Source organism: Periplaneta americana, chromosome 16, assembly GCF_040183065.1.
Source record: "Periplaneta americana isolate PAMFEO1 chromosome 16, P.americana_PAMFEO1_priV1, whole genome shotgun sequence".
Lineage (NCBI taxonomy): Eukaryota > Metazoa > Arthropoda > Insecta > Blattodea > Blattidae > Periplaneta > Periplaneta americana.
The window spans coordinates 161532140-161547570 of record NC_091132.1 but is presented as its reverse complement, the minus strand read 5'-3'; the positions used below and the strand labels follow the sequence as shown (position 1 = coordinate 161547570).

General features: G+C 33.2%; 1 protein-coding gene across 4 annotated transcripts in view; it reads right to left on the bottom strand.

Moving 5' to 3' along the window:
• The window catches only part of LOC138691670 (zinc finger protein 880-like), a 46022-nt gene that overhangs the window by 3745 nt on the left and 26846 nt on the right, over positions 1-15431 (bottom strand). For 3 of the 4 annotated variants that reach the window (XM_069813881.1, XM_069813882.1, XM_069813883.1), the window contains one exon: positions 7182-7264. In XM_069813881.1, the coding sequence (XP_069669982.1) occupies positions 7182-7264 (83 nt within the window). The remainder of the gene's footprint in view (positions 1-7181; positions 7265-15431) is intronic. The other variant, XR_011329936.1, reaches the window with a different exon arrangement.

The following is a 15431-nucleotide window of genomic DNA, read 5'->3' as shown; positions in this document are numbered from 1 at the left end:
TTTTTACTTAATAAAAGAAATGCTTCTCTCTTCTTAACTTTTACAATAAACTGTCTAGATTTTATTGATCAGTTAATCTTTTAGTACTTTTATTTTTATTGTATTTGTAAATTTAAAATTAATTGTAATTATAATTGTAATTGTATTCTTAATATTGTAGTTGTAATCCTCTGGTAGAGGGGAAGAGAAGGCCTGATGGCCTTATCTCTACCAGGATGGATGGATGGATGGATGGATGGATGGATGGATGGACGGACAGACAGACAGACAGATAAATAAATAAGAATGAGTTCTTCGTGGTTCAACAGACGATAATATGCAACACTAGTAAGTTTCCCTAAAAAAATGCAGCGTCATCAAAGGCACTACAGAAATGACGTCGAAATAAATTAGTATAACTATAAAAAAACCATTAGTTTATAAAATAAATAATTCCACATAATGGGTAGGGCTACTTTGTAATTGAGCAGTTCAGAGCAGAAGTGGTGTACGTCAAAATTGGGTAATGAGGTTTAAAGTAAAAATTCTGTAAAATACAGTGCAAAGCAACAATTAATATGTCCTTCGTGCTATCCACTGACTACTAATAGTTTAAATAAATTTATTATTAATTGCTACTTTGCGCTGTATTTTACAGAATGTTTACTTTAACCCTCATTACCCATTTTTGACTTACACTACTTCTGCTCTCACTGGCTCAATTATACGTAGGCCTAGCCACCTAAAAGTATTTTAAACACTTTACACCATTATTATTATTATTATTATTATTATTATTATTATTATTATTATTATTATTATTATTATTGATTAGTCAACTCCCCGAAGATAGTTTGATAAGTGACACGAATAAGGTATAACTCATGAGGCAACTAACGCAGGAGATAATGGGGTAGGGTTGCCAGTTCCTTTCTCCCCTCCATTACATCCATCGCAGACTAGTAACAAATTATACTAATCAGAGTTCAGAATAATAATAATAATTATTATTATCATTATCATTATAATAATAATAATTATTATTATAATTATTATTATTATTATTATTATTATTATTATTATTATTATTATTATTATTATGGAAAGTAGGAATACTGTACAGTATTGTACAAAACAGTGAAAGACGGAGGAAAATACTATAACACATAACATTCAAACACACAGAATACTCGCAATTAAGAAAATGGGTTGAAGAAAAACTGTAATTTTTCCTCTTCAGTTTTGTAAATTATTCTCAACGAAACCAAATTCACAGTAGACATCAAGTTTCTCTTGACCACAATCAATTTGTTTCGTAATATTAACGTTATCTTCCACCTTTATTTATCTTTGCACCTTGCTAAATAGAAACAGTTTGGTCTACGCACACTACACACACATTTCTAAGAATTTCAATTCTTGAACCGAATTCTGCTTTTGTCCCAGTAACTCAAAACTGTATGGCTCACTTATCCCGACCCATTGGCATAATATTATGTGAAAAATGCCAGGTAAATTTACGCAAAAATGCATCAATTGATAAAATGGGTTATAAAATGAGAACCAATGTTCATAGAAACATAATGTTTTTCTTTTTTTAATTTTCAGGAAACATTATCACCTTCAGCATGGTTAGCATTAGAAAAATTATAGAATCACGATGTAATCGTGATTGGCGCTCTAAGGGCTAAATGTAAGACAATCCTGTCTTATTATTCCTATTCTTGGCCCATAAACAGGTTTGCCTTAGAAACTGAGAAGAGCATTCATCAAGCATTAGGCCAGCGAATAGGGATTATAAAGAATGGACACTTCGCGTCAGTACCTTTGATGTAGCCGGACTCATTTCAATGACCTTCAAGCCAGCTAAAGCGTAAGATTCTGCTTTCTCCCTAGAGTTGGCACTGACATCACACCAGCTAGTAGTCGACACAGCGGAAATATAACACATACAATTAATACTTCTAGGTACATTATGTACTCAAATAAAATAAATTGGATCCATAAAATAATAAATCCTTCATTAACTGTAATGTCTAGACTCTAGAGTTCCTTTATAATGAGAGTTGAGACGTTGACCCCAACAACAATTAAAATATGTAATGATTTGATAGCGCTGAAAGTGGAAAAACAAAACTCTTACGAGAAGTAAAACCATATACCTATATTATATTATTATACAAATATTAAACGAATTCGATACTTAATTTTATAATGTATTAATGTATTATATCTGAAATATAAAATATTATTATTACAACTAGTTTGTCACTGAGAAATAAGGAAAAGCTGTTGACATGAATTTATTTGAAGCAAAGCGTTACTGGATTATGCAATAAGGTAGGCGATGTTTGGATCCTGTGTCTCAACTCTATTCTCAATTATTATCTTAGCGTATGCTCGATTACACTATCTCTAGTGCTTGAAAGTGGAACTAGCCGCTGGCGCACAGAGACACAAAACACAGGAAAATTCGCTCAGTGTCCATTCTTTATAATCCCTATTCGCTGATTAGGCTATCTCTCCGGATACCTGCAAATTACTCTGAAGGACAGTCTCTGCTAAATGTATGAAAATTCTATTCTCTTAAAATGCCAATATTTGGCTCGTAAAATGCGTTTATCACAGTAATTTTGTAAGAGTTCCACAAACACATTATAATGTGGTCGGTAATATTTGATTCAATACACAACACACTATGTATTAGTTACTGACATAAATATTGCAAATGTACAGAATAAATGAAATGGCAGGATATTAAAGAGTTAAAGGAAATTCTTGTGCGTTGTGAGCAATTTAGTGACACGAGATTGGTATGACGGATAAAACATTAACACTCTTTGCAAATGAAGCAATAGAAAAATGAATGAAAAGAGAAAATATTTAAACAACATAGGCCTATACGTAAATATACTTTTTTTTATTACTTTCGTTAGCTTTATTAAATCATTTTTAATCGATTAATTCATAATTCGGGAAGGACAACTTTAAGTATTTGAAGACAATAACAAATAAATGCATAAAATACACTTGAAATTCAAAACTACACAAACATTCCTGTTATTACATCCATAACTAGATTATCACATTTGGTGAGTAAGAAAATATTAAGGACAATGGAAAGAAACAAGAGAAGATGCGATGAGACAATGAACACGATCTTAAACAAATGAAGCTTACAATGGAAACATATCGTCCCATTATAAGCATAAGAGCCAAAGTAACAATTTTTTTATTTTACACGAGAGAGGGAAAAAAAAAAATAAAAAAAATTACCACTTTAATAATTTATTTAATAACTATCTTAAAATGCTGGTACAACTCCGTATTTAAAGGTGTTCTAATGATTTCAAAATAGATAAAAGAGTTTATTTTTAACTGCCAAGTTAATGTAAACACTTAGATGTTTGCCGCCATATTTGATTTGGACGTTTGCCCTAATTATTGAACTAATTATAGTACGACATTTCCAAGTACAGTTTTTACACAATTCAAATTGAAGATTTTAATTAGCTTCAGAAATGTTCATATTAATACCTTTCGCAAAGTAATGTTTGAGAAACCTTAAACTTTATTACAAATTTATAAATTCGACGACCTTAACCTCATTTTTGAAACAGTAACAATTTACAAAGCTTCTTAATAATATTATTAGAACACAAAACACTGAATTAAATTCAAATTTACCTGTTATTGTTGTACATTTTAAACATCCAGTGGTGATAAATAATATTTATATTGGAATTTATTAGATAACTGACACAGCAACAATTCTATTAGCGAAATAGCTCATCAAACACGCTGGATGACCAACATTCGCAGAATAAAAAGAAATTCATCGAAACAAAAAATATCGAAAATACAGCATTATAAAGGAAGAACTGTGTTCTTTGAGGCTATTTTTTGTTTTTATTGCCTCTCTGTGATATTTAAAAAGAAAAATAAGTAAATATTTATGGCATAACAACATCGCTTATATACTGTAAACGTCTTGTGACGTTGGCCCATTTGGCAGTCATGTCTCATTAACATCGGCCCCAACAACCAACATTATTTTCTCATTTACGGTCACAATATTGCGACAAAACGTAAATTATTTTGCATGTTGATGAAAAATATGGTACAGAATTACGAAGTCAACATAACTCATTTTATGAAAAAATGTTACATTGGCCCTTACGCATTTAATGGGACGATATAAGAAAAGGAATTCAGAAGGGGTTGATGTTCCAATCTCTGCAAGGTTCTTTAATTTCTCTAGGATACTGGAGCAGGAACAGCAATAGTGGTCGTAGAAGTGGTGATGTTATTGTTAGTGACGTCAGCAGTAGTCGTAGTATTAAGTATGATTACACCCCAACTCTGGCTACTATAGTCCCGTCGCTCTAATTTCCGGCAGCCAATCACGTTACAGGACGGCTACATTTAAACGTGTGCATCTTGTGATTCGCTAATGAAGAAGTTATGCATTTCCTAAGGCTCGATAAAATACTTAATATAATCGCCCGCCATTTTGGCTCTTTCGTTGGCGTTTGCAGAAAACATACGAGGATGTTATTTGCTGCTCAATTATTTGCTGAATTACAGTGCGCTTGACTTATTATCATAGGAGCTACGACATGATAATGTTTAACGGTGTGGCAAATAGATCCCTCGTCTGGTAGCTCGGCAACGAAAGAGCAAAAATGGCGAACGATACTACCTACCTACACTTTATAGAACCTTGACTTCCTAAGACGTAAGCAAAGAGGAGGAGTCACGCCGGGAATAACAGCATCGCGACTATAGCAACAAGCATCTATAATGAACACCGATCAAAATACCCCTGATTTCACATGAAAAACAAAAAATGAATAGACTACAGTGGACTTTATGTTGTCAGTAAACATCTGGATACATTAAGAAGGTTGATTGATTGACTAATTGATTGATAATTATACAACACTCTATCTCGCACTGGCTTCATAACGTCCTCCTTTCATGATTTCTGTAGTCGATCTTTTCTATGTCACCTAGGTGCTTCCCGTTTGTACATGTTTCTTGGCCTTATTTCCCTATCTACAAATTCTTAGTACTATAGTCGCGACGCTGTCATTCCCGGCGTGACTCCTCCTGTTTGCTTACGTCTTAGGGTACGAACACGTTGACGATGGTAGACTAGCTGGTAGCGGTAGTGGGGGAAATGAATCGCTAGAATCATATGACACCACACACGTTGACTCATGGATGGTCGCTTTACTGCTAGCTTTCCAGCACGCTGTAAGCTCCAAGAATGGTTTCAGTCATTATTTCAAGCTTGCAGCGCAAGTCTCGGCGTGGAGTTACACAGATATTGGAGAGGTGGTCTGTGGACCAGATGTCAATGATGACTTGTGTAATTAGTAGGGACGACTTTTATCAATTATTTGTGTAATTCGTGCTTTTTACTTTACACAAATTTGTATTCTATTTTAAACTACGCGCGTGTGATTTAGTTTTGACGTTAATTGGCCGTAACTCGGTAACCAGTAAAGATTTTGAGGAGCGGTAACTTTTAAAACGAATTTCCGTTCTTACTCAATATTTTTCTCGCTTTGACCCCCCATCTAACGAGAAAAACAAAAAAGTTTACTGTAATTTTTTTTCTGTGAGCAGATCTCTTCAAAGTTAGTATTTTTTTTCTTACTTTTAAAAACAATATTTTGATTTCGAATTGCTTTCTATGCTTCCCTTGGACACTGACCTATCAATACAAAAAATTGCAGCGCGATTGTATGAATATCATAGATGCTACAACGTGATAATGTTAAACGGAGCAGGAAATATCATTCTTGGCTACTCCGACTATCAGCCAGCAGCCTGTCAAGCTTCGCCTTGAGCATACTGCTTGCTTCGCTCGCGGCGGGAATCCTGTGTCAGTGGTTGTAAAGTTTTAAAACACTGCACACATTGGACGTAGAAAAACTTATTGCTCATGTGTTCAAAAGACCTGCCACAACATTAACTTTTCGTATAGATTCAAAACCGGAGGTAGAATTTAATTAATTTTTTAATTACAAACTACTAATGAATTCGGTGAACGGACATCGTCGTTCACCAATAGGCCTGATTTGGAGTCTTCGATCTCATTTCAAGAGTTTAATCGCTTTCTTCTGTATGTGCCTTAATACCATGAAAAATAAAAAAATTAACAAATAAATAATAACTAATATCAATAAAATTATTGAGAATGTTCACTAGGCACTATTTTGTACGAATTGTACAGTTTACCTCAGTGTGAGTGTAAGGTGTTCTTCCTGCAAAATAGGATTCCCTGGCAATTTTTCCAAGCCTTCTGTATGAAATCTTTGATTAAATAGAGAAGATAATCGAAAGTTTCGATTTCCACACTCGTCGGGTAGCTAATGAATTTTTCTGGAAAGTTCCGCAGATATTTAAAAAGATAATATTCACCAAACGCAAACGCAACCCTTTCATTATTTATAGGGTGAAGGGAACACTCTCGAGAAAAGAATTCTTGTAATAATAACCTCTTTGATTCTGCACTGTCTAATAAATCAAATTCGTCCTCACTACTTGAATCCCTTGCGATATCAAGTCTACACAGAGATTCCAAGGAGATGACCTAATCAGCTGCGAGTCAGCTGAGAGATTAAGCGACCTGCAAACAAGCTCCAATTTGTGCACACCAAGCTTCCTTGTCTTTCATAACACTGATAGCGGAGCCTGCTAGCTTTAAAGCTAGGCACCAACGTGTTCGTACCCTTAGGAAGTGAAGGCTCTATAAAGTCTAGGTACGTAGTATCGTTCGCCATTTTTGTTCTTTCGTTGCCGAGCTACTAGACAAGGAAGCTATTTGCCACACTGTTAAACATTATCATGTCGCAGCTCCTGTGATAATAAATCAAACGCACTGTAATTGAGCAGCAAATAACATCCTCGTATGTTTTCTGCAAACGCCAACGAAAGAGCCAAAATGGCGGGCGATTATATTAAGTACTTATCCAGCCTTAGAAAATGCATAACGTCTTCATCAGCGAATCACAAGACGCACACGTTTAAATGTAGCAGACTTGCAACGTGATTGGCTGCCGGAAATTAGAGTGCCGGAACTATATATGGACAAACAATCCCATGCCGTAACACAAATTAATGGTACTAGTGATAATTTTAACAAAGCAATGAAAGAAAGGACAATGTGAAGACTCACACATCACACTCACCTATTAGACAAAATCTCATTCTCCTCTTCTGTAACTTCCAGTATCAGCTCGTTCTTTACTGCGTCCAAATCACACGACTCTTCCTCAAAATGAAAAGCAAATAAACAGAAAGATGGCGCTAGTTTACATGAAGAGTGCATTGATTTTCATGCTATAAGCTACTGGCTTACATTTAGTTTCTACCAAGAGCAAGTAGAAATAGTTTTAGCAGAAAACAGATCTTTGAACTGCTATTTTAAGAATCATCTGTCAGCAAATACTTCATTACCCAATAACAATCCATCTCAGCTTGACAACGTCTAAAGGTGTTTTGTTTAGTATCAAATAATGCTTTCCATGAAGCATTCACTGCCTATTCAAATGCAATTTTTGGTACTTATTATGTACTGCTACTAACAGTTTACATTACTCTAGCTAATGGGAGTTCTAAGTACATTACAGTAAAATCGCATGTAACCGGCACCCAAATAACCGGCAATACCAAAACAATGGCACTTATGGCTGGGCCAAAAATAAAATTTTTATATCTACCACATTGCCTGTCCGAGCCATCAGTTTTGCCACATTAGGAAGTTCGCACAAACTTTTATTGTCAGTAAATATTCGAACCTAAGATTATTGTATTATTTATGTTGTGTGATGTGTTTTAATAAAAAATATCCACGCAGTTTTTATGTTTATTTAAATTATGTTCGAGCCGTCAGTGTTGCCACATTAGGAAGTTCGCACGAACTTTCGTTCTCAGTAAATATTCGAACCTAAGATTAATGTATTGTGTTGTGTGATATGTTTTAATAAAGAATATCCACGCTGTTTATGTTTATTTAATTATGTTCGGGCCGTCAGTGTTGCCACATTAGGGAGTTCGCACGAAGTTTCGTTTTCAGTAAATATTCGAACCTAAGATTAATGTATTGTGTTGTGTGATGTGTTTTAATAAAGAATATCCACGCAGTTTATGTTTATTTAATTATGTTCGGGCCGTCAGTGTTCCCACATTAGGGAATTCGCAGGAAGTTTCGTTTTCAGTAAATATTCGAACCTAAGTTTAATGTATTGTGTTGTAAGATGTGTTTTAATAAAGAAAATCCACGCAGTTTTTATGTTTATTTAATTATGTTCGTGCCATCAGTGTTGCCACATTAGGAAGTTCGCACGAAGTTTCGTTTTCAGTAAATATTCGAAACTAAGATTAATGTATTGTGTTGTATGATGTGTTTTAATAGCGAATATCCACGCAGTTTTTATGTTTATTTAATTATGTTCGGGCCGTCAGTATTGCCACATTAGGAAGTTCGCACGAAGTTTCGTTTTCAGTAAATATTCGAACCTAAGATTAATGTATTGTGTTGTATGATGTGTTTTAATAGAGAATATCCACGCAGTTTTTATGTTTATTTAATTATGTTCGGGCCGTCAGTGTTGCCACATTTGGAAGTTCGCACGAAGTTTCGTTTTCATTGAATATTCGAACCTAAGATTAATGTATTGGGTTGTATGATGTGTTTTAATAAAGAATATCCACGCAGTTTATGTTTATTTAATTATGTTCGGGCCGTCAGTGTTGCCACATTAGGGAGTTCGCACGAAGTTTCGCTTTCAGTAAATATTCGAACCTAAGATTAATGTATTGTGTTGTGTGATGTGTTTTAATAAAGAATATCCACGCAGTTTATGTTTATTTAATTATGTTCGGGCCGTCAGTGTTGCCACATTAGGGACTTCGCACGAACTTCCATTTTCAGTAAATATTCGAACATAAGAATATACTTGTTTTTTTTTTTTAAAGATGGGACATGACAGTTAAGCGGCCGAGTTTGGAACTACAGTGCCATGTTGCCAATATGGACTACCACGCTGCCAGCTGATGGAAGGTAGCAATTGCCGTTAAGATGGCTGACGTTAAAACATTCATTGACAATTGACGCGAAGGTAAGAAAACATTACAAAAATCGACAGAGAATCAAAGTCGAAATGTACCAATGCTAACATTGTGTGCACAATAAATGTCGCCAAGAGAGCTATTAAGCACTCGCCACGTGCGAACTGTAAGTTTGGCAACTCAACCGTTGTTACCATAGCAACAGGCCTACCACGCTATGTGACATTCAGTTGTTCTTCCAATCGCAACGCTTCTATCATGTCCCATCTTAAAAAAAAAAACAGGTATAGTCTATTATTTGTGTTGTGTGATGTATTTTAATATAGAAAATCCACGCAGTTTTTATGTTCATATAATTATGTTGGTGCCGTCAGTGTTGCCAGATTAGAGAGTTCGCACTAACTTTAATTTTCAGTAAATACTCGAACCTAAGATTAGTGTATTATTTGTGTTGTGTGATGTGTTTCAGTAAAGAAAATCCACGCAGTTTTTTATGTTTATTTAATTATGTTCGGGCCATCAGTGTTGAAACATTAGGAAGTTCCACAGCATTCTTCAGTTACAAGCTGGAGCCATACGTCAGCAACAATGTAATTAACTGTCAACCAGAGGCCCATTTTCCAGAACACGTGTTTGTGCTAATGCCGACTTTCAATGTAAATTAATCTATACTAATAATAAATCTGTAGCCAAAATTATTCTGGTAATTTTCGATTTTCCAAAAATAATTGGTGTTAACATGTATAATTAAAGATCCTAAAACCGAAAATCGCTTTTTTGAAATTTTTGTTTGTATGTCTGGATGTTTGTTACCTTTTCACGCAATAATGGCTGAACGGATTTCGATGAAAATTGGAATATAAATTAAGTTCGTTGTAACTTAGATTTTAGGCTATATAACATTCAATCTACGTTATTTAAAAGGGGAGTTATAAGGGGGCCTGAATTAAATAAATCGCAATATCTCGCTTATTATTGCTTTTTGTGAAAAATGTTACATAACAAAAGTTTCTTTAAAAATGATTTGCGATAAGTTTTATTTTGTGCAAAATTTTGATAGGACTGATATTTAAGGATATACAAGACTTTTAAAATAACAATATAATACATTTTCACCACTGCCTCAGATTATAGCGTTGTTGTTCCTGCAGTAACTCCTATGTGCAAAATATACAATTTTTGAGCAGGAAGAAAAAACACATGTATTCATTCCATGGCAATGGTACATAGAAGATAGTGAATTCTTACATTTTTGGAAGAGAGCTAATGGCTTTGTTGCCAAAGCCCGGCATTAGATAACAACAACAACAACATTTTCGGAAGAAAGAAAAATAATTACATATCACTATATATGCTGTATCACTATTTAAGTTATTTGAAGGGTTCAGAACCATAGTGGGCCAAGCGTCATTTACAGAAGACGTAGAAAACAAGGGTTAAAATTAAGTTATTACCATAATTCAATGGAAACAAATAGCAAGTAATATAAAGTATACACATTAAAACTAAATGATATGTCAGTCTCCATTAAACTATGGTTGCATGTAATAACAAATAAGAAACATGTTAAAAGAATTGTCATTGCACCAAAAGAGTGCTCTCTGGACCATAATGATCGCATTTTAATTATTTAAATACAATTTAAATTAAGTAACATATTAAACAATTTATCCTTCTATCAAACACGAATGTTCCCTGGATCAAATATCCTATTTTAATTATGTAATTACTTTATATTTATTTCTAACAGGTGCAGCGGAGCGCATGGGTACGGCAAGTTGTTAGAATATAAGTGTGTGTGGAGGGAATTATGTTCGCGGTCGTACCAAACATTAATTGTTGATATATTTTATAAACTAAGCGTGTGTTGACGATAAAAACAAGACACTAAATGAAAATATGGCTGCAGTCGTTAGCAATTTTTATGGTTATTATTAATAACAAAGTGATTTATAATTCTTCTAAATATTAAATATTGTATAAACTACATTTTTATAGTCTTACTTGTGGTTTGTGTTGTATCAGAATTGTGGCCAAATTGTTGGATCTCGCCTGCTATATCAATAAAGTTACGCCGTTCATTTTCAAGTTCATTGTAAACAGCTGTTTTTTGATCCCATAAATGTTACAGTTTTGTTGAAGATTCGGAATCCCTGTGATACATCAGTACTACCTATAATTTGTAGGTGTATACACTCAATTTGTTGGTTTTAGAGGTTTGTTTATTAATATTATTTCTTTTGCAATAAATTAGTTATAAACATGTTTCTTTTCACTTCGTATTTACAGGATTTAAAGTTCACTGAGTTTACACTAATTGTCACATACTTAATAGATAATGATGTGTTTTGTTACGTATTATGTTGAAGGTATGATTCTTCATTTTTGCGTAGATTTTTATACTTGGCCTAACTGTCTTTACAACCTCATAGTTTATTATAATACTAGCCGTACACGTACGCTCCGCTGTACCCATTAGAAATAAATAAAAAGTAATTACATAATTAAAATAGGACATTTGATCCGGGGAACATTCGTGTTTGATAGAAGGATAAATCGTAATATGTCACTTAATTTAAATTGCATCCAAATAATTAAAATGCGATCATTTTGGTCCAGAGACACTCATTTGGTGCAATGACAATTCCTTTAACATGTTTCTTAATTTTTATTATATGCAACCATAGTTTAATGAAGATTGACATCATTTAGATTTAATGTGTATATTTTATTTTACTTGTTATAGGTTTCCATTGAATTATGGTAATAACTTAATTTTAACCCTTGTTTTCTACGTATTCAGTAAATGGCGCTTGGCCCACTATGGTTCTGAACCCTTCAAATAACTTAAATTATATTATATTATATCAGAAGTTACTGTAATAACATTATAACATTATGTCCATCTAGAGAAACTACACTTTTCAATGGTGAAATAATAATTAATTATACAAATCGGTTAATTTAGCTTCCGATATTACTTCATACAAACACAGAAATATTCTCTGTAGGGTATCTTTCATAGCTTTCGATTGTTGCTGCCCAAGTCCCCTTATAGACGAAGTCGTTTGTTTTTTAATTCATTACACGGCCTTAGATGGCAGTTATTTTAATTTTAAAACTCATTTATCTCATTAAATATCAGCCCTATCAAAATTTTAGAAGGAATAAAACTTATCGCACATTATTTTTAAAGAAACTTTCATTATGTAACATTTTTCACAAAAATCAATAATAAGCGAGATATTTCGATTTATTTAATTCAGGCCCCCTTATAACCCCCCTTTTAAATAATGTACTTTGAATGCCATATAGCCTAAAATCTAAGTTACAACGAACTTAATTTATATTCCAATTTTCATCGAAATCCGTTCAGCCATTATCGCGTGAAAAGGTAACAAACATACATACATACATACATACATACATACATACAGACAGACATACAAACAAAGATTTCAAAAAAGCGATTTTCGGTTTGAAGGTGGTTAATTATATATGTTAGGACCAATTACTTTTGGAAAATCGAAAATTACCAGAAAAAGTTCGGCTACAGATTTATTATTAGTATAGATGCCAATAGTTTCCTCTGTTTATATTTTTATTTTATTTACATAATTTACACTCTTAGTTTGTTTTCTGTAGTTATATTTATTTAAAATTATACCGTATTTTAAAAAGTTTATAACAAATAATTTAGGATAACAGTATTGTTATGGTGACTGGCCAGGTTCAAGCTAAAACTGTCTTAATAGGCATCTGATATATTTATTAGAAAAGCACGACAAATAATCACATGAAATTAAAATGTATATGATATCCTAGACCTTTCACGTCAGAGGTAAAACAACATAAAACGGCAAAACACTGTCAATTTACTAGCCACATAATGGTTAATTGAATGGAATAGGGTATTGCGAAAGCACGTCGTTATTTTATTTATTTTTGGTACAAGTAAAATTTCTTTAAGTATTTATTTATTTATTTATTTTGCCTTGTCCCATCAATAAAAACACGTATGCTTTTAATTTGCTTAAAGTTATAATTGGCTGTATGCAAGTACTTACGTGGTATTCTGAAACTCAAGTAAAATACCATTTCGGATTCCGTAATAAATTACGTACATCAATATACTGAATCATGATCATATGCACTTAGTTTTGTATCAATTAATGTCGAAAATGTACATGTGACAACGAAATCAAAGCACTAAAACGTCAAACGTCATGCCTCTATTTCGCCTCCGCCCGCCTCCACTCAGCGTTGTCAAACCTACTCATGCTCCGGCTTGTAACTGAAGAAGGATCTGGAAGTTCGCACGAACTTTAATTTCCAGTGAATATTCAAACCTAAAATTAGTGTATTGTTTGTGTTGTGTGATGTGTTTTAATAAAAAAAAACCACGCAGTTTTTATGTTTATTTAATTATGTTCGGGCCGTCAGTGTTGCCACATTAGGAAGTTCGCACGAACTTTCGTTTTTATTAAATATTCGAACCTAAAATTAGTGTATTATTTGTGTTGTGATATGTTTCAATAAATAAAATCCAAGCAGTTTTTATGTTTATTTATGTTTGGGCCGCCAGTGTTGCAATATTAGGAAGTTCGCACGAAACTTCGTTTTCTGTAAATAGTCGAACATAAAATTAGTGTATTATTTGTGCTGTGTGATGTGTTTTAATAAAGAAAATCCACGCAGTTTTTATGTTCGGGCTATCAGTGTTGCAACATTAGGAAGTTCGCACGAACTTTCGTTTTCATTAAATATTCGAACCTAAAATTTGTGTATTATTTGTGTTGTGTGATATGTTTTAATAAAGAAAATCCATGCAGTTTATATGTTTATTTATGTTAAGACCGTCAGTGTTGCCAAATTAGGAAGTTCGCACAAACTTTAATTTTCAGTGAATATTCTAACCTAAAATTAGTGTATTATTTGTGTTGTGTAATGTATTTTAATAAGGCTAATCTACACAGCTTTTATGTTTAGTTTGTTATGTTCTGGTCGTCAGTGTTGCCACATTAGGAAGTTTGCACGAACTTTTATTTTCAGTGAATATTCGAAGCTAGAATTAGTGTATTATTTGTGTTGTGTAACATATCTTCATGAGGAAAAAATCACACAATTTTTATGTTTATTCAATTATGGGCAAGTGATAGAGAAAGACGCTTGTTATGGCTGCAGTTTCAACATTTAGCACAATGAAATACGAACTTTTTTTGTATATGCTGGTATTTATTCAATTATCCGGCAAAATCTCGTATCCGGAACTAACCTGGTCCTTTTGGTGCCGGTTAAGAGGGATTCTACTGTATATAGTTTTTGTGCATATTCTGGTAAAATGTTAACAGTAAATAATGAATACTGGTACCAATTTATCCTTAATTTTCTCTTAGGTAACATTAGGAAAGGAAAATATTTTGTATGATTGTTTGCAAGACCACTACCGGTATCTGAATAGATTGTATAAAAACAGGCTACAGATTTCTGGTACAATTTCACTTTAAGCAAGAAGGAATGTTCCTATAAATTCTATATTCTTACATAGCATAAGTTACATCTTCTATATATATTTTACATATGACGTATTGTAATTTAAATACATAATATTAAAAATGTATTAACTCGAATCACATATCCAATTGGAAACATATATGGCCTTACTTATAAGATCCTCTATCAGTATTAGAAGTGTGCACTACCTATAAGAACTTCCTTTCACCTTATTTTTAATTATTTCAAACGATAAATGAAATGATGAGAAGAAATATTTAAACATTAGACATCTATTTAAACTTGATTTTCGTTAAGAAACGTGCATGAATTAAAATTCTTCAACAACTATTTTACTCTTTACGTGTATAAAACAATTACCAATTAAATTGTAATTATTAAGATTTAGGGGATACCCAGCTTTGAACCAGGGACCACTCAATCAATAGTCGAATGCTTCACCACTGAACTACATATTGCCTGTTTTTAATATGATAATGTTCCGCTAATACAATGAGGGGTAGAAGGAAGAGTATTGCAGAAGCTGACGGGAGGGGGTGGGATATTATCTCTATAGCCTACCAGCATGGACGAATGGCTGTCTAAAAAGATAGTTACAACACCTGGTAAAAGTGATCATATTTTGTTCGTAGGTTGCTACACTTGATCTGCGAATTCGTTTCGCAAACATCCCTAGTCAGGGAATAAAATTCCATTTTCAAAACTTGTATAAAAAATAACTCTTCCGTTGAACACAAGCATTCCTACAATTGTTACAATCTTGTGTACCGGTATCTTAAATGAGTGAGCCTAAATCTATCCTTCAATTTATTGGAAAGAGTTTATAGATAACATCAATCACTAAGAGTTATTCA